Source organism: Lepeophtheirus salmonis, chromosome 10 (assembly GCF_016086655.4).
Source record: "Lepeophtheirus salmonis chromosome 10, UVic_Lsal_1.4, whole genome shotgun sequence".
In the NCBI taxonomy this organism is placed as follows: Eukaryota; Metazoa; Arthropoda; class Copepoda; order Siphonostomatoida; family Caligidae; genus Lepeophtheirus; species Lepeophtheirus salmonis.
This window is the reverse complement of record NC_052140.2, coordinates 14605411-14627288: the sequence shown is the minus strand read 5'-3', so window position 1 is coordinate 14627288 and position 21878 is coordinate 14605411. Positions and strand designations below refer to the sequence as shown.

The 21878-nt window shown below is 29.7% G+C and overlaps 1 protein-coding gene across 6 annotated transcripts in view; it reads left to right on the top strand.

Moving 5' to 3' along the window:
* Positions 1 to 21878, top strand: part of LOC121125214 (uncharacterized) — an 83812-nt gene that overhangs the window by 26634 nt on the left and 35300 nt on the right. For 3 of the 6 annotated variants that reach the window (XM_071891359.1, XM_071891358.1, XM_040720354.2), the window contains one exon: positions 6283 to 7068. In XM_071891359.1, coding sequence (XP_071747460.1) covers positions 6369 to 7068 — 700 coding nt within the window. In that variant the 5' untranslated portion in view covers positions 6283 to 6368. Of the gene's footprint in view, positions 1 to 5782; positions 6179 to 6282; positions 7069 to 21878 lie in introns of those variants that run through there. The other 3 variants (XR_011782007.1, XM_040720355.2, XM_040720353.2) reach the window with 2 other exon arrangements.

The window sequence follows — 21878 nt, the reverse complement described above, 5'->3', positions numbered from 1 at the left end:
AGGTTAAGATGACCAATTATGTACGAAATGAAAATAATTTTTTAACTGAAAATCGCAGTGTTTCATTGTCAACCCGAGAACTTTCCCCTTAGCCTCGTGTTTTTTACACCTCCGACATTATACTATAAGCGGCTACACATTACCACTTCCGACTTTTTGAATAAATGTTTCCATCACCAAGTGACGAGACAAGTAAGAAAAAGTCTACGAACATAAATCTGTTAGATGAACCCTAATATATTATTATATGTATGTATATAAGTAGCTATCGAAATATATATAATCATACATATTGATCAAACGGAAATCACTGTTTGTATTAGTACATATATCTATATATTAGAAAGTTATTTATTTAATTGGTAGATTGCCGGAAAAATGACATGATTAAATATATAATTACAGATGATTAATGTACAACCATACATACGATCAAATAATACGAGTTCTCAGTTTTTGATACTCTTATATTTATAAATAAACATATTATGACAAGTAATATCCTTCTCATTTCTACTAGAATTTAGTCTCTTTATTTTGTTCAAAGTTAGAAATGAATGAGCTCATTTATTTCTGTATTATTTTCGGATGTATCAGTGTCTCTATTTTTAATTTAATTCGTCAAATGAAGATCAAATGATAAAGTATTAGGAAACATTTTGTAAAAAACCGCAGCATATTTTTCTGTTTCCAAATTGCAATAAAGCAGTTTTTTTTTTTGGTTCATTATAATAGTAGATAATTAATGTTTTGTATTGCAGAGTTTTTAAAAATCCTGTCAAATAGGTCCATACACTGACTTAACCCAAATTTGGTATTTTAATACCAAATGTTTTTTTTCATTCTTTTTTTTCTTTTAAAATAACTTTTCATACAAAAGTGAAAGTAGGATATATATATATTATCCTTGCTTTAGGGAACTGGGATATTTTGAATCCCAAATTTTATAAATACCTTCAAATCTGTATTCGAATAGATTTTATCACCTGACATTTTGAGCAGACTCTTGTGTCGTTTTTCAGATTAAATTCAATGTTTGTTAATGTAAATATTTATTTTAGTGGAATTATTTATAAGTTTTTAATGAATGTTTGATAAATTTAATTAATAAATTTGCTTTTAAGTCGTTACTTTGATTTTCTTATTTCAGCTATACATATTACTACTAATGTAATATCTGTTGTTATTCTTTGGATTACAATCAACTTCATCAAAACAAATTCATATTTATAAAAACAAACAAATTATATCTGTTGATATTTCAAACTAATGTTGTTAATTTAAAAAAATAATGTATCTATTATACAAATGCAAGCATTTTTAGTATTTAAATTGATAGTTGCACGTGCAAATTGGATTAAATAGGTAATTATGAAAATATTACATATTCAAAAAACGAAACTTTTCGCTTTATGTTGCCTGTGTATAATGAAAAAAGTTTGTTTTTATTTTTGGGAAAAAGTTTAACCCAGCTCATTAACTATGTAGGCCTGTACATAAAGATTCAATTTGTAATTGGCAACATAACTTATTTTACAGTTGTGGATAATTTATGGATTACGTCATTAGTTACTGAGAATTTTTCAAAGATCTTTAATTGTTTTATTTTCCCTAAATTAATATGGTTCTAATTACTTGGATTGAATGAATTGCACCCATTTATAATTATTGTATGACACGACATCTGATAACACCAAACTCTTTAGCATACTTATTGGTGGATGAATTCGTACTGAAGGAACTTTACAAACTTCAAATTATGAAAATGAGCTATATTGAAATTAGTGAAATGGTGCAAAACATTATGGGAAGTCATTTTTTGCAATTATTTATTACATGATAGCGACACACTGTATTTCCAAGAAAGCTTTAGAATGACTACTGCAAAAAAACCAAGCCAATTTCTCAGGTAATCCACACCCTACACACAAAAAAAAACCTTATAAATATATGTAAAGAGAGTCATTGCGAAAATATATGTTTGGGAGAGTCCTAAGATCTTAACAATTTGTGTTAAGAATTTTTTTTTGATCACTTTATTTGTTGGAAAATACTTATTTTTTAAAGAGGGCTTTTTATAGAAAATACATATTTTTGCAAAACCTAAACATTTAAAACATAATTTTTTTTGACGGACATCCAATTTACACCGACTGAATTATCAAAATGAAGGTTGTACCTTACCCAATCCCTCAATGACCCACCAACCCTCTAGCAGCAACATTTAATTGTACAATTTGAGTCGAAAAGTATCAAACTTCCAATTAGGTTCGGAACGGGTACAAAAATATTGGTATCGGGACAATACTAAAACGTTCAATATACATAAATACGGAAAAACTATATTTTCTATTTGAAAAACAATAAATTTTTTTATTGCAGGACAAAAACTTGATTTTTATTACATTGATTAATATTTCATGTACCTGTCCTTAGTATATATGTACATATGCTCTTCATGCATTTAACAAAAGCAAAAACACAAAATGAACGAAACAAAGATGCAATGAATTATAAATAAATCAAATTTTAAAACTGCTGACAAACTATACATAAATTTAAATTTTTATATATTTATATAAAATTATATTTCGCCAATGAAAACATGATACTTTATTTTTAATGCTTAAATATAAATACATCTATAAATAGGAGTTTTAGCCAATAAATGTCATTTATTAGCCATGGAGTATGTAAGAGAGGCATTATAAGGAATATAGCCTTCTAGTCCTTGGCTAATAAAAAAACAATGGAGCCAGTGCAAGGTGGCCTGTATTTAGTCTGTTTGGATACGTAATCCTGTATCTTAACACTAGAAACGACGATGGGTATCATTTTTGATACCCATTTGGGTTTCAATGAGATATTGTGAGACACTTTGTAATTAAATTTGTATAAAATTTCTTGAATTCTCCTAATTCATATTACTAAACACAAGAAACAAGATGATAAATTAATATTGTAATGGTTTCCTTGATATAGAGAAATAGAGAGAATTCCACCAGTTTTAGACAAGAAAACCTTTGCAAAACTTAACATCTTTTCAGAGACAGATATTAAAAAATAAATGGGTATCATTTTTGATATCAACCGTCGTTTAAGTGAAATAAATATTGAAGTATATACTTGAATGGAATGGAATAGTTTCTGAACTTGTTAAGATGGCAGCACTCGTATTTAAAAGATAGTAATACCTATCTAGCATCTATTTAAGTGAGTTGATGTGATGATTTTTTTTTTTTTTTTTGTAAAATTTGACAAAATTGAGTATTGAGCTGTAAATTATGGTGCAATGTCACAATAATCAGCAGCAACTCATTGTTTATTTTCTGGGTGTATTTTATTGCCTTTCAGTTTTAGTATAAAAGTAATCTAACTTTTGTTGTATTCTGGGATAGTAAATGTTTTACAGGGATGCAAAAAACCAAAATTGGTTAGGCCTGTTGGCTCGTAGAAAATTTTAATGACCTCCCAGTCATGATTATAGGTTTTAATCCCTGTGAAACAAATATCTTTGTATTATCTTGTGTGTCATTTTTGCTTGCGTTTTAAGAACTTATAACTACCCCAGAAGATTATTGTAATAGGTAGAGCTGCATTAAAATATGACCTAAATGAGTGTAAGAATTTTGTATAGTTGTTAATCTGAAGAGTGTTTTAAATTTATTTAAAAAAAAAACCTGTTTAATTTATTCAGTAACTCTTGAGAAAAGAAGATATATAGATGCTAAACCTCCTCAACATTGTCCAAATATAGACTTTGCATAATATAATCCTCAAACCAAAACAGTTATCCCTTTCAAAATGAAGAGCTTTGGTGATTTAAATGTGTTAATTTTTAGGAGAGAAAAAACTATGATAAATTAAATTTTGAAAATCTGAGACTACTAACGCAGAATTTTTCCTTCCCTGTACAATAGAAGTTTTAAATCACACAACCTCCTTATTTTGACATCAACTCTTTGAAGATTATCGTAAAGTTTCTAAGAAATCAATTCCGTGTACACAAAAGATAATATATTAAACCACTATTAGTATAAATCCATTTTTTACTATTGTTTTCAAAGGTATTGATAGGAATTGATAAACAGATCCTCTCTGTTTTTTTTTCAAAATATAACTTCATGAATAGGTTTGTAATTTCTTACCATTTTTTGAGTGAGAGCTTTGTTGCTGTTGTCAACTTGAACAGTGTATGGATCTTTTGAGCTGTTATAGTTATAATTTCATTCTTGAGGAGATAACATATATGCATGAAGTGTAGCCTTTAGTGTGAGTGCTCATAATTGAGGGAGGGTAACCACTGAAGTTTGAAGTAATGATTTGTCGGGCTGGGAGTAAATTAAAAATTGACATCCTAGTAATTCCTGCTTACATCATTGCCAGATAAAGAGTGTGGTTTGTTTGTATTTCATTCATCTTATAGACACTTGATGCTAATTTAATGAAATATCATCACGGCCATGATGTTCTTCTCTCAAAAATTCTTCAAATTATGAGACTGAAAACCTACCGATGAATAATATTATTTTCATCCATGCTTAAAAGAGTAAGCCCTTGTTGGACTCAAAGTATAGTTGAAGATCAAAATCGAAGTTATTCCGGTCTAAGTCCTTGTATTAACAGGGATTGGGATTTTAGTTTATTTTCTTCTTCTCATAGTTCTTTGCAGCTATTACAATAACACGTTAGATATCTAAGCTACTCTTTTCCCTAACATTATTGAAATACTAAGGGTTATCATATCATTTTTTGGTTTTTTTTTACATTTTACATACATACATGTCATTTTCTATACATCTCTATAAGTTATTTTGTATTGAACATGTCTTGTTTCGATAATAGTTTAGAAACATGTTCAATTATATTTATATAAATACTTCTATGGAAAATAATGTAATATTTTTTTTTTTTTTGAAACCTATTTTAATCACCCTAATAAGTACTCACATTGATATTTTGAAGGAAATAATGGACGGTTAAAAAATATGTCTTTCCAATTGGATTTGTTTTTGAGTGATTTAACTACATAAATAGAGAATTCATCTTTATTTAATGATGTCGTTTGGTATTATTGAAAGTACCATTTTTTTTTTTACAATTTGAAGGATAAAATATGATCCTCATTAATTTTTATACTTGTATTCTATATTTCAAAACAATAGTTTCTAATCAAAATTCATAGTTTTAACCAATATTAAAGAATTACTTTTGTAAAAATGTATTATCAAAAACATATACATAGTAATACTTGGTGCAGAAATCTTTTTTTTAGAAAGCAAATGATAATAAAATAAAAAAACTCTTAAAGGTGTAAAAAAAAAAACCTTTTTAAAATACGTCAAAAAATGTTTAAATATACATATGTATAAAAAAATAGGGAGAGAAATGAAAGGAGAGAGGGAACAAAAGGGAGAGTAGTATGTAGAGAGCGCCACTTCCGGTATTTAATTTACATTTATTTAAATATATATAAAAATTGTCAAAATGAAATTCGCCCGCGAAAATAATAAAAAGAGAGAGAGAGAAAAAGGAATATTTTTCAAAAAAAAGGAGAGAGAGGATTTCTTCCTCTTTGTATGGTTGCAAAAGGCTTGAAAGGCGGACATTTTCTTTTCTTCTTTTCCCTTCCCTTCTTCTCCCTTTCTTGTTGGAGAGCAGCAGAGCTTTAGACGTCCTCGTGAAGAAAAAGAAAACTTTTTTTATTCTTGTTCTTATTTTTATTTTTGATTATTGTTCCCCCTTTATTTTTTTTTTAAAAGGAGAAGAAGAATTTCAGGACGTTCCGCTTTCAAACTGTTGTCGGACCGGACTTCTCTCTTCTTTATTCGAAAGCGCTTCTTCATACTACTTTTTTTTTTCACCGATCTTTTGACTATACATTACTACTATATGTATATCTAAATATTTTTTCTTTTCTTCATTTTCTGTTCGTACTTCACACAAGATCCGTCCCTCTTTTTCTTCACCCCAATTCTTTTTCCCAATGTTTATAAAACATTTCAAAAATAGTTGAGCACAAAAAAAAAAAAAATCATTGAACATTTTGTGAGTGATTGATCAAATATTATTAAAATTTATTTTTCATTTAAAAAAAAAAAGTAAATCTTGTACAAACTGAACAGAAGTAGCACTCAAGAGATTTCATTAACTCTCAAACATTGGACTAGACACAAAGGTAAAAAAAACTAAAACATTTGAACTGACTGATTTTTTTTTTTTTTTGATCACATCATAATGCCCTATAGACATAACTGATCCCTATTATTCTATCTTTTAAAGGTGTGTGAACTACTCATAGCAAATATCAACTCTTTTCCTCTGGCTCCTTTCAGACTCTCCTTGCCGCTGCATCATGGAGCCTCGACATGCTGAATAAGAACACGATGTTTATACCCACTACTGTAAGTTGTACAAACAACAACATTAATAACAACAGCACAGGTAGCAAGTCACCACCACCCCTAGGAGCAGTCGGAATAACACCCTCACCCCCAAACATTCCAAGCGAATCCGCAATTGTCAACAATCCGGAACAACCCTTAGACTTTTCCTCTTCAAGACTTACTCACAAGGGATACCCCGTCGTCAAAATGGACTTGGAAGCCGCTACAGCAGCTGTACGTAACACACTTGTCTCCATGGACAAACTCCACTTTGAAGAGCTCTTTAACAAGCGTCAACATGAGTCCTTTACAGCCCCACCAATTCGCTCTCGTCGTTCTCCTCCGGTTCTCAACGGAAGCAGTAGTAATGACTCAGAGGGAGGACGATTTAGCTCTAGTGACTTTTTCCGGCAATTCACAGCCTCTGTTGTTCACAGCTCTAATAGTAGCAGTGAGGACTATATTCGACCCGGATCTTCTTCTCCTGTGATTCGAAAAATGGATGATGAACATGAGGATTTGTTGGATGTTCGAGGTTCTGTTACACCAACTAACAACCATCACGGTCTTCCTCATGGAATGAGGCGGAGATTTATGGAAGAGGAGGATGATGAAGAAGAGTCGCCAGAGGAGGATGAAGATGTTGGAGTCTCGCCTCCAACGTCCCCAAAAGTCCCTCGACGTAAGTTCACTTTATTTTACTTTATTAATCATTCCATTACAATGAACCTATTCATTAAAAACTGATTATCAATACAAGATGTGTGCCTTTAAAGTCTGAGCCACAAGAGGTATACTGATTGTCCTCTATTGATTTTTGAATATGTGTACATCTCATACTACTCTGAGACACAGAGTACATGATCATTATCCAATATTCAACCGTATAAAGACCCTTTCCTGTGGTTTCTAAACAAATGAAGGATTTATGATTGAAAAGTTTTTGTTATTTTTCGTCTTAGTTTTAATCTATGCTACTTTTAAATGTCGTGCGTGCGTAGAACCATCAACCCTTTCATGTTCTCGTTTTTTACTCCTACAAACATGTACAGAGTAACCAACGTGAACCAGATCTACCAATAATTCCATCATCCATCAGTTTTTTAATACACACAACTATAGATTGTTGTACACTCGTTTGTAAGTTCTTGATGTATGTATGTCTTTCTGTTTCTGTATGATATAGAGCTGTCAATTTACATCATGAGGATGAACCCTCGGTCAAAAAAGGAAAAACAAAAAAGAAATCCCCTTGAAGGGACAGGTATTTATAAGTATCTCCTCATAAATAGGATCAACTTTTTCTTGTAACACGCAGGAAATATGTATATAAAAATTTCTGTTTTCCCCAGCTCTCAAATCTGTGTATCGTATATGTTACACATGGCCACATGGTTTTATATTAAAAACACACACAAAATATCATTCGTTGCCCCGCTTTTCTCCTATGATTCTTGTTTTAAATTGAGCGTAGATTATTAAATTTCTACTCTTTGACGAATTATGATCGTCCGTTTGTATCCATAAGGAAGATTTAGATTAGTCCTTTTGAAATACTTCAAAATGCACTTGAAGTATATAAATTGATTGTCACAATGACATTATTATTTATAGATTAATTTGATTTGAAAGACCATAGCTGGACATTCTTTGATATCACATCTCATACCAGATTCTTGTATACAATTTCTTTAGTTGAGCTGAGGGAAATATGTACATGAAATATTGGGTTTTATGTATTTATGACATAAAAAAAATAAGCAAAACAAAATGGGAGAGTTTTCCTTTTCTCCAATTTTGTTCAGGATTGCTTTTGTGTTGAAAACTCGTCACATGTCATTCACAATTTTTCGTAATATTCAATACTTTTACATATTCATTAATTATGATTAATGAATATTTTATTTATAAAACTTTTATGACTGATATCTCAAAATAACATCTTTTCTAGTTGTGACTCTGAGCTAACAATGAGTTAAATTTTTTACTTTACTTAATAATGCATTCACAATCCCAATAGTTTTGACCGGTTCCGGTACCGAAATTAGTATCAAATGTATAAAACTTTTTATACTAAAAATATAAATTTAGAATATCACCACTAAGAATAACTCACATGTTCAAAAGATTTTTGTTTGGGGTAAGGGTGAAATCAGGTTAGCTCAGAAATTTGTTGAAGTTATAAACGACAATTGTCATTACCTGTTTTATAGATAAGGAACTAATTTCTACATAATAAATTTGATGTCTAGAGTTATTGGAAGGGCAGTTTTTTGTAAAACAAAATGAGAATTTATGAACCCGGCTCAATATCAATTTAGTAAAGTACCATTTTAAATGCATTTGTACCCCAGTGGAATCACTGTAGTACTGGTATACCAAAGAGCACTAATATATGAATTATATAGAAAAATAATAAATCTTTATATACGTAGCCCGTCCACACAAAATCAAACAAAAATATTTTTTTTTTTTTTTCTGGATTAAATTTATAATTTTTTGTAAATTATCGTCCATTTCCATCAACAATATATCCTCATTAAGCCACTGTGTGGGTTGCAAATCGCACTTAAAATAGCCAAAATTCATCGTTTCAACAAAACAAAAAGAAGATAAATTATATTTACAGGGCCAATATCAGGGCTTATATAAGTCTTTTAAGTCAAGAAAAGACTCCAAACTATCGTTAGCCTACAATGAAATATATATATATTCCAGAAATTGGCTTAAAAATACTTTTATAAAATATAAGCTTGTATGAATATATGAAGTACAATATTATGTTTCTCCTTTACTGGACTTTTGTACAAGATTGTTTTTATGTTGATGTACTGCTTATTTAACCATGCTGTCATTTTAAAGGATGGATAAATATTTGAAAGCCCTCGTTGATGAATTTCTATTGTTTTTCCTAGATAAATAATATCTGTAGTTACTCAAATAAAAGTCAACCAACCCAAATAGATATATATTTATATAAAACCTCATTATAAAATAATCTAATATATACTTATTTACCGAAAAAAAAAATATTTTTTCTATTTTTCAAATTGAAAAATAAATATTACATATATAATATAAAAATTTAATATTAAAGAGGGGATATTAAACTCCTATTAAATAATCTTAAATGTTGTTGTACATACATATATATATAAGAAAGGACTAGAGAAAATAAGAGGAGTTGAAAGTAAATATTATATACTCCTAGAAATATTAAAGATTAAAAAAATTAATGGTTTTTTTTAGTATATTAGACATCATCATAAGAAGGGGAAAAAAATTAATATTAAGGGAGGAACAATTATTAAATGAGATAACTCTCCAACAAAAACATATGAGAATAATATTTAATATGAAAAAGGTTAATTCTCTTGGCTTTTACAATTCCTATTTTTTTAGTCAATTTAAAAAAGAATAATAATGACCGTCAACATAAAAACAATCTTGAACAAAAAAAAAATCCAATTATATGCTTCTACATATACTACTCATACGAAGGACAATATTCCATAAAGATATTGTAGTCAATTAACAACTTATTATTTACATTTCTAGAACAAGTTTAGATGTTCAAGTATATTGGATTTAGTTTAAAGCTTTTATTTGATTCAAAAAACGTATGTTGGCCTCCATATAGAACCTTTCAAATAGAATTTGTCAACTTCTCAGAATAATTATGTCACATTTATTGTCGTGACAATAAAATAATTGATCATTTAACTATACATTGTAATAGAAGCTTTTGAGCCTAAAAGTAGTATAAATGATCATATCAAGGATTCCAATGCTCAAGTATTAAATATGATACATAATATTTTATAAGTATACGACAATACTACGAAACTGGCTCACCAAATCTGAACTTTCTTATTGTTTTGGTTAGAATCCTTGACCAAGAACTATAGTAATACTCTACCATGAACGTGCTGATGGTAGATTTGCAGACTAATTCAAACATTGGAGTTGAATTTAGAGGACGTTTGCTCGTAATAGCGGAATCGCCCTGTTTAGTTGTATATCAACTATGCAGTGGCATTTTTTAAACGATTAATAATGATAATTTGTTGTTAGAAATTGACGATGTTGAAAAATACAAATGTCACATTCACTTTCAATTTTGAGAAAACTCATTCCAGCTTATTTTTGTGTTGATGGGCAACAAAAGTAGAAACACCGCCGTAAAACCTATGGTTTTGTTTCCATGTAAGTGGTTTTTTTAAAAGACATTAATGTCCAAGAATATGATTTGTTACCTGATTTTGATTAATTTTAAATATATTACTTACATGAGCTCAATCTTGAAAATAATATTTTTTAAAGTTATGGGTTGAATTATTTTTGAGCTAACAATTAAAAAAAAAAATTAACACGTAAGCATAAGTTACATTGATTTTTTTTAAATAACATTGTATTTTTAATGGTAAAAAATACTTTTTGAAAAATGGAAACCAACTTTACGCAATGTTTGAAACTATGGTGTAATAATTGCAAATCAAACATATGTGTATAAATTTGGCATCTGAACTGAGTTTGATATATTGTTTTTTATTCTCCAATTTAAGTGACTAGAAAAAAGAAATAAAGTATTTATCTTATATCAGTAAAAAATAAAACCTGTAGACTTGTTTATAAGCCAACCATCTTAGTTTTAATCGTTCATTTATCTTTCTTGTGCGACAGAAATTTTACAGCCCTTAAAAGTAAGGGATTTTTCTTGTAAAAAAATCTACGTATGAGCAGTAATGTGTTAAGGCAAGTTTGCTCAACGGGAGCTTTTAATCTGACCCTTCTGTGTATTTTAAATTTAACTCAAAGCCTAAAGATAAAAAAATTGATATTAAATCACACAAAAGTCCTGGAGGTAGATTTTTAAACCTACGTATGTATGAAAATTGGTCTACCTGGATCTTTGGTCATAATATTTGAGTGAGGCGGTTTAGTTATTATGGTTTTTCTACTTCTTAGTCAATTAAAAAATAATATTTAAAAAACCCAAATCAAAGTTCTGTTTTTTTTGGTTATTTACTTACTTATTTTTACCTTGTATCGCCCAAACGATAATGCATAGTCAAAATTTTCTTAGTCTAATTGAAATTAGAATCCCTGTCGACGTCTTTTACCAAAAATGTTGATTATTTTGGTTTAATTGATATTTTTGAGTGATTGGTTAAAAATGGAGAATTTCTTTATCATTAAAGGGATTTTTAGACTGCTTTTGAAACTGTTTGTAAAAAAAAAAAAAAATTCAAGTAATAGTAACTACAAAATCAAATTTCATAATTTAAAAAAAAAAAAAGTGGTTTTAGCACTTTTTTGAAATGAAGATAATAGGTTATAAAATTCGAATTTCATGTGTTTAATGGATCCATTATTCATATATTTGCAATTTCTTCATTTAAGCTTTTAGGTCAAAAAACAGTCAAACTGCCCATATTTAGGATGACTAAATTCAAGTGTCATATATGATAAGTGAAATTTGATGGGGCTAAGACAAAATTGTTAAATTGCCTCACCAAAAAACTCACCTTCTCATTTCTTAAGTCGAATAATTTTTTTAATGAGACGAACATTGAGGTTATTTGTATTGGGAAATTTAATTTCCAATACGAATAATTATTAAACTTTGTCCTTTTGACATCTTTTTTTACTAAAAATTTCTACTTTTTGACACATTTTAAACCATTCTAAGTAGGACCAAAACTCAGTATTTGCTTGATATCCAGAATAGTTATTTGAATACTTAAAGTTTTATATGTTAATATATTCAAAATGAAAACTGATTTAAAAAAAGTGTTTTCCAGAAGATTGAATTATATTTCGAGTTTGATTCTTAGTATTTGTTTTTATTTTATAAGACATTTGAACCTATGTTATAATTATCAATTAATAAATGGAGATTTAGAAACTGTACGCAAGGTATTTTTTTCAAAAAGACACCCTACTTTTTATTACGATTCAAAAAAGATTACGTCCATTGAGTTTTTGGATGTAATGATAATCTTATTATAATAATATATATATATGTATTTCCGTTTAAACTACCCACATGACAATTCACAGCGGTGTTGTCAGATTCTTCCAATCTACGTTTGTGTGGATAGAAATCCAAAACGGTCGAAAAATATCTTTTTTCTATAGAAAACGTTGCCAAAGGTAATGGGCCTTATTGAATTATGTCTTTATTTATATTTGAGTCTAAAGAAATATATTTGACTGCTTGGATAAGTAAATAATAGAGTTTGTCGTAGTGATTTGTGAATGAAACGTTCGATAGATTGCATTGACTTACAAAATGTTTTGCCGATTTTTTCTCTAAATATTAAATGAACTTGTAGACAAATAAAAATAAATAATTCTTGTCAAAAAAATTTCATCATACCAAGGATAAAAAGGCCTAAATAAATTATGTGTCAGCGCTTGTTAAACAGGAAGGCAAATGTACCATATTTCCAACGTTGTTCTCTACTGCAAGGGTTTCATTACCAAGATTTAAAAGCTGAAAAACGACAATAAGATCCTTGAGAGGAAGTCTGGAACTAGTGGTTAATGTGGCCTCCGGCTTACCATATAGCTATCCTCAGGACTATGGGATCTGTAGCACCATTAATAGGAACGCCCAGTGCAACCTCCCATATGAATGTAGATGCCCTATTGGCTGTCATGGAGAGAGGGAGGGATGACATATATGGTAGGAATACCTGTCAGGCTTAGGATCGAGACCATATTGAAGGTTTATGGTAGCCAATTTGAGAGCGAATTTTATAAATAAAGTATTATTGTCTAACTAGTTGTACTTTTTGAGAACCTTGATAAAGTTGAGACTGGGAAAATTTGTTCACAATTGGCGGAACACACTGTACAATACTCAAATATATTAAAAAATGTTAAATAATATGGAAATTTCTTGTAATATTACATGTATTTAATTCATACATTTAAATCCATTGGTTTTTTGATCTACCCCACACAAAAGACCTGTTAACGTCTATGTTACATAAATTTGTGTAATATTCTTCATCTAATAATTATTGGAAAGTATCAGAGTATGAATATTAATTTTGGTACCGATGATGGTACAAAAAATATTGGATTTTCAGTAACAACATAGTTTATGTTTTTTTTTAAATTACAAAATATCGAATCAATGCCTAATTTTTTTTTTTTTTTTAATATTACATTTATTTCATACATTTTAATCAATTGGTTTTTATTTTGTTAAAGAGATTTATGGCCCAATATGGGGAAATGCGCTTTGTACAAGGGCAAATGTATGCTTCATACATATTTATATACTTATATGTACATAAAGGAGAGGAATAATATGTATGTGAATGAATATATAGGTAAAAAAACCTGGACAGGTAAAAATAAAAATGAAATAATAAATTTGAAAGAATTTTTAATGAATAAAAAAAGTAGTAGATTCCCCCCCTCCCTCCTTCTATTAAATCATTCTTATACATAACTATAAAGACATTTTTATTCTTATTGTTATTATCGAAAGAACAAAAAGTTTTATTTTTGCTTTTCTATTAAGAAATTTCAATTTAAATCTTGGAAAGAAAATACAAAATAATTTTTTTATATTATTACAACATGATGAAATAAATTGAAAATGATTATTAATAAAAATATAATAATATTTTTTTTTTGTCAAAAGATGTTGAATTAAGTATATACTTTTGTTATATAGGTATATAGGGGGGAAAGGGAAATAATAATTTAAAAGAGGGGAATTAAAGGACTTATGTTGCCCCTCAACAAGCTACAGGGTGTGCAAACTATTTATGCCGCTACTTTGAAGCGCTCTCTTGGGCCAATGCAGGAGCTTAAACAGGTAAGATACCAAGGTCAAACTTGCACCGTATCAAAAAAAATTGAATCAATTGACAATGTCGTTATACCTCATTTTTGGAAAATGAATGGAGCCCTCCTTGGAGTCCCCGACGGATGTCACACCATAGCAATTATTCGACCTCTGGGACTCAGTGCGACGTTTGTTTTCAAGGTTAGAAGAAAATTTGAGGCCCCTAAAGGACTAGGCTCCATACCACAAACGCGATTGAACAACAAACCAACTGAACCCTGTGCAACAGCAAAGACAAACCTATCTGTCCAATCAAAAAGGAATTCTAGAATTTACCAAGGGACCAAGTGGCGAAGGACTACCATTGCTTTTGGCATCGTATTGAAACTGTAATTGAAGCTGAAGTTAATTTTATTAGATAAAATGGATCAAAGTTCACAGAGCATTCTGAATCTGGTTTTATTTCTATAATTGGTAACTAATTGGAGAGAAAATTGTGTTTGAACAAAATTATTTTTGCTGCTCAGAAAGCTTGAGCACCCTGTAGAATGATTATTTTTTTATAAATGTAGTATGAATAACACATATTTGTATTCTTCAACGAATATTCGTCAATATCTATTCACAAATTATTCTTGTTAACTCTTTGGGTATGTCGTAATTTACTTAATTTAGCCAAAATTGATAGTTATAATTAAAAAAAAACGAAATTGATGGATTTTATGGTTGTAAGGGATCACATCGGAGCTAATATATCTCTATGTAATCAAATAATCATTGTCACAGATACCTAACATACTTGTACATCTAAATTTGTTCCAGAAATTTGAATACAAACCCTCTAATTTACTCAAATATGTCTATCAAATATTGCCATATATATATATATATGAAGAAAAAAGACAAATTAAGAAAAAGTTTTAATCAATAATTTTCTGTTTTATTTAAATTCATTCTTACTGTGGTAAAGTCTAATAATTAAAAATGATTTGTAGGTTTTAGGCTCTAAAATGAGTCGAACAAATAGAATTAAAATTTTTTTTTTTTCTAATATTACTCATATGATTAATAAAGTTCTAAAATGAGTCGACCAAATATAATTACAAATATTTTTTTTCTTTTAATACTCATATTATTAATCCTTGTATATTCAACATTGGTAAGCAAATTATATATCTTGGTATTAATGAATTTAAAAAACAAATGAAAAGAAAAGTTTCATTAGTCTTCATTTCTTTACAAATATTGCCTATCTACACTAAACATGCTAAAATGTTTCTATCTCAAAGTTTAAAGTAAATTACAATTTGATGCAAATTTCACTTAAAGTAGTAAAATTGATAATCACAATCAAATAATTTTAAAATGACAGATTTGATTTTAATTTACTTACTGGGATTGTTATAAGTATTTTAAAACAAATCAAGGTACAAAAATATAGCTAAAATTATTGGGTAGGTGGGAATTGGTATAATAAGCCTATTATTAAATCAAATTTTCCATGAAATATTGGTTTGTATGTAGATATATAATTGAACTTACAAAATAAAATTGGGTTTTCTCGATTTTTGTTAAATATTGTTCTTATGTTGACGCAACACACCTTTACATTCCTAACTTAAATCTAAAAAAGATTGCATAACTTTTTTTTCTTTGCCCATTGTAACACAAAGCCTATAATTTATTCTCGAATAAATTATACTCGAATAAAATAGACTCGAATATTTCTATGAAATATTCGAGAGTATGTTTATATTAATTAAAAAAATATATATTAGGATTGACTCCTTTACTTGATTTTTCTTCAAGATTGTTTTTATATTGACGCACCACACATAAACATACTTAACAAAAATAGGAATAAAAAGTTATACGGATCATACCCAAAATAGTAGGCCATTAGTTATTATTATATGTTTTGGATTCGTATCAATTATCTTGTTTGATTAATTGAATCGAGTTCGTGTGAAAGCACAGACAAATATTAAATATTTTATTTGTGAATTGATAAAAGCTATCTAAGTTCAACAATTAAGCAGTAACTTTACACCCTCAACATTAAATCAGTCAGTTATATTTAATCAAATAATTTAGGTAACTTTAGAAAATATTAATTTGCATAATAGTTTCACTGATTCAGTATAAGTAAACATTTACAAATACTCCATCTTTGAAGTCCATATGGAATATGTATACTTATTTATCAAACAAAAACCGAGCATCGAATATATATCCATTGAGACCAAAAGAATAAATTCTCTAGAACACGTTGTCTATTCAGCCGCGTTATATTTTGCATTCCTTGCCTATTCCATAAAAACTAGCATTAGATTTGAATTATAGCTATCAATTTCGAGAAATTGAATATTTAGTCAATCTTGAGTTTTTGAGCATCGAATTAAGTCGAATTCGAGTAAAGGTATTATGCTCAAAAATATGTATCTTTTATTAAAAATTAAATATAAGAATGGAGCCTTTTTATTCCTCAATAAGGTTTTTATGAGTTAAATAAAATAGATACTTTTTCATTGTTTTAAATTTTTTTGTAAAATTTTAATAAATACCACACATTTCATATACAAAATCGAAAATATGACCCGGTAAAACAGACCTTGTACTTATAGATATATAAAAGTACACTTGCTATTATTTTGAATGATATAATAAGTTAGTCCTTCGTGGAGCCCATAAAGATTAAACGAAAAGGATTTTACTATAACATGGCTCTGTATTTCTTATTCAATGTATATATTATTTGACTCATTATCCATTCAGAGCCCTCAGAGGCTAAATGTTCTGCTCTCTCTTTGTCAAATTTTGAAAATATTAAGAGAAAAAATATTTTTCTCTTAATTGGTACTATCCAAAATGTTCAACAATGACGTAAGTTTGATTACCACAATAAGGAAGTCAGGTATTGATAATCAAACTGGGACTATGGATATAACATTATCCCCTTTACCCAGATGAATGTTACGAGCTGAGATACAATCTTGGTGAATTATAAAGCACTGATCAGAATTTGAGATGTTGTCTTTTCCTCCTTGGTAGGTCCTAATACATATAATCATCCAAAATATGCTCAAATAAACTTATACAATATATTGCAGGTATTATTTTTTGATGTTGAATATAATACAAATTACTTTATAGATATATTTTAATATCCGTACATTATACACAGTCTGATATTTAGTTATGGAAATCGGTTGTATTTATTGGCTCGATTCTTTTATTTTTTGTAGTTTGCAAATTAAAGATTTTTTTTTTCTAGGCTGTTGTCATTATTTTTCAATTTCTTAGACATGAACTTCCTTTTCTAATACATACAATTATATACAAAACCAGGTTGAACATTTTTCTGTGCTCAAAAAAGACGGAGAGTTACCTGGACCATTTGATACGGAGTTATAACTGTAAGTTCATGTTAGACTCAGGATAGAATTGAGGTGTTTCATTAAGTAATTATAGATATTTTCTTTGAGATTATTCCATGGGGTATATTTGCCATGAATTATTCATGCCCTAACTTTGGAACTTTAGTTCTTATTTTTATATACCTGTCTAAAATGTCATTTTATATATAAATGTGTTTTAATGTATTTATTGTTTAGTTTAATGTAATTAAATGAATGCCACAAATAAAGTGCAAGAAAAAAAAAATTAAATTAAAGGAGACTTTATTAAATTTTATATAGTTTGGACAACAATTCGGGGCCTTGTCGGTAAATTTTTTCACTTCAGGCATAGCGTTTTTTACCATATTAATTTACATTAAATTATTCATAGATACATGAACAAATTTTGTGACTTATAGACTCTCTTTGAAATAGACCTGATGTACAATTTTAATGTTTTTTAAAGTATCATTTCTAATGGGTTAACACTTCTACAGTTAGAATACATCCTACTAATTATCCCCAATATGACCCTATAAAGATAGAGTATTAGGTATTTATATTGTAGATATGAATTAGCTGACAGATGCGTACTGAGTCTGTCTCCGTGTTTTGATGTTGTTGTTATTCTATTTGAATCACATAATGAGTTAATTGACTACCACCAAAGCTCCCAAGTATTATTAATTTAATTATCTATTTGCATTTTATTTATCCACTTTCGAAAAATCATGACTGTACGTGTTCCTACAGTAAATGAGAATGACTCATTATTTTTTTATTCATTTTTTTTTCAAATACACTAGTTATGTCTTTGCTTTTCTGAATAGTACGCCCCACAATCCTTCTTGTTTGATCTTGTCTTTTGATGTTTGTCATTGTGAATATAGAAAAAAAAGTTGGATTTAAAAATAAAAATAAATAAAAGGCTGTAGGGGACAACTTATGATCCTCGTCCCCTTTAATTCACTGACCAACCACTGCTCTTTTTAAATTTTTTTGTGTTATATATATATTTACTTATGAAGCCCAGAGGATAGATACTTGTACAATGTACATACATATTATTTCAATTGTGTAGTGTTGCGTCGACTCGAACAATTATTCAGATAGCTCGACTCGGACTAAAATTTCGAATTCGAATAAATCATAGTCTTCCTATTTTATTAAGTCGGCTTCGTGTAATGCCCTGGAACTATAAGCTTCATTTTTTTTCTAAGAGGAATTAGGTTGTTAGGTTGCATGACTATGATGACATCATTTATATACATGTAATCCCCCCCTCACTTGCAAATACATACCAATACCGGCGATTTAAGTGGTTTTTTATCATTCATAATGCCTAAAACATCTCCTACTGGTGATTATGAATGCAAGAAACCGACAATGAGCGGGTAATCCTGACACTTGAAGAATGTTTGGTAGGACAGCAGTTTAGCGATTGTCTGCAAGCAGTCGTGAGAGAAAATAACTTAGCACGAATCCCACACCGTATCTGGCAATAATATGTATAGGGAGTAAATACTCCACTGTTGATCCTCAATTCCATTCCATGTATAACAAAGGACTTATACTGATATTTCCCGCGCAAGCCCTCATTATTACTTTCTGTTTTTCATATGCGTAAGGACTAGTTATTACTTTATACTTTTTTTCTTATCATTAAAGTAATGATCAGAACTTTATCAACTAACAAATGATGTTCAATTTGACACAAAAAAAAAGTTGCTTTCACTTTTAAGGACAAATTTTATCAAACCTTTACATATCTAATGAAGTTTTGAGTTTTCTGGCCCCAACAGTCTTTAACTGATTTTCTAATCAATCATAATGTCAGATGAGTGCCTTTTCATCTCTGGGAAGACAGACTCGAAATAGATATACCAGGATGTTGTAATAAATGGCAGGATAAAAGTAGAATTTTTCTTATTTCCTAGGACCTTCTCTTGGAGGGGATACCAGGAAACACATTTTTGAATATCGTGATTCCAATAGTAAATAACAAATACTGTGAAGTTAAAGAATTTCTTTTGATATTTAAGCGAGTCCATGGAATTGTATAGACCTGGGATAAACACCCACAATTTATATTCCCACAAGAGTCAACGTCATTTTTTACTCAATGACGTCAAGAGGGGAAAAAAAGCTCCATGCACGATTATTTCATGTGTCTGGAATTCATTGCCTTGTATTACTCATATTTTTCAATTTTATAACTGTCAAAATTGTAAACGCGTTGTTTTTTAGAGCCCGCTGGTCCATATTTTTCTTATTTCGTAAACTGGTCCCACCTGCAATAAAAAATAGTTAAATAGTAAGTGACTGGACCGGTCCTATCTCTCCTACAAACACGTCATTGGCCTTGTCAGTACTAGAACGAATAAAACAAAAAGAAATAATAACTTAAAAGTTTTTAGGACTGAACTAAACCACTTCTCCGGGATTTTCTGGATATCGCCCTTAGGGTGAGAAGTATTGTTCGTTTTGCCCTGTCAGACGTACGGAACAGCGAAGTTCAGATGTTTTCATCGGGTGAGGGCGAAGGCCAGAAGTCTGCTAGCCAAAAGGCAGCAATGTTCTCCCTGCAGAAATAATGCACCTTCTTGGAAGTGTGTGCCTGGGCACCGTCTTGGGCAAACACATAGTTGTCCCTGTGAAACGTGCTCATCAACTATGGCAAGACATGTCATCTGAGAACCTTGTAGTAGACGTCTGTGTTGACATAATCGTTAGCCTTGAATAAGTTGGGAGGCATCTTGCTGTCATGAACACTAAGAAACTGAGGACCATAACCTGAGCTGGATGTTTGGTCCTGAAGATACACTCGACCTGAGCTCTTGATTCAACCAAGAAGCGATCATTTCTTTTGTTCAGAACAGTGTCCAATGTGAAGATCTTCTTATCGGAGATCAACTTGTGCACGATGGGATTTGCACACCCTCTGCTGTTTTGCTCGTAACTTGGACATTTTTGATGGCATAAAAATAAAACAAAGATCAAATTGTAGCTTTTTCCAATGGCCCCAAGTATATAATTATCAGACTTTTAGAACTGAGTCTAGACGCCCTCGAAGAGGATTCTAATTTTTGAGTCCTCATCCTGTATGTATTAAGGTCGGTATTTGAGACACCAATGAACAATAATGAGAATAATAATAAAAAATTCAGGAAATCTCTTAATGTCATCAACATGCTTCCCTTCCCTCGTTTCTCTTTTTTATGTTTCGTTATACATACAGAGTACTGACTACTAATCCTTCAAGGTAAATCCGATTATACTTTAAAAATAAAAAGAAGATCTATGGGGTGTGAAAAAAAAACCTTTCAATATACATAACTACAAAATAGGGGGGGGAGGGGATAAATAAATTCAATGGTGGGCGAGGAAGGGATTCATCACAAATAAAGCTAACAAATGGACAGACAAAAATACATCTTTGTTTTCTAACAAAAGTTTCAAATACTTAATAAAGTTTTAGGGTGTGTCATAGTAATTAAGTAATTTATGGTCCCTTTCTGACTTGACTCATTCAATAATGATTGATCCAATCTAGTTATGTACAGTAGGCCGTTTTCCTTTACAACTTTTTTCGAATTTTTCTTCAGCTGCAATGACCCCCTCGACATTTCACTGAAATGACAAGCAATCTTCTGAAAGAACGACACCTCCCATGCCTCTCATATACTTGACTCGAGGGAGTCAATACTGTTGACCTTATTTTTTACAGTACTCCACAAATATAGGTCTAGAGGGTTGATGTTGGGAAATAATGGTGCCGGAAGTTCGAGGCCTATCAATTTGCAAATTTAGGCTTGAGAGATGCCTCATTCTTCTCTGCTATTTGGCAAGAAGCTCCATCCTACAAAAACAGTTTTGTTATAAACCAATAATATGTCAAGAGCTTAGTTATTGCATGGATGACAGTGCATGCTCAAAATTTTTAAAGTAGTCATTTGGATATTCAATTATAATTGTTTAGTAAATGAGTTTTAAAAATTAACTAACAGGCACAACCAGTCCGAAAAACCAAAAGGATAAATAATTTAAGGAGCATATTATTTTTGAATATAGTTAATGAATTCCAATAAGGAATTGTAGTTATTCACATCCTTAAGGTTTTACTCTTTACATCTTTGTAAGAGTAAAAACATTTTTGTAAGAATGACATTTCTTATTGATTAGTTCATGTTGGCAGAAAAAAAATATTTTTCTATAAAAAACACAAAGAAGCACAAATTTATCTAAATTAGAAAGAAAAATAGTCATTGTGGTTTCACAATGCTG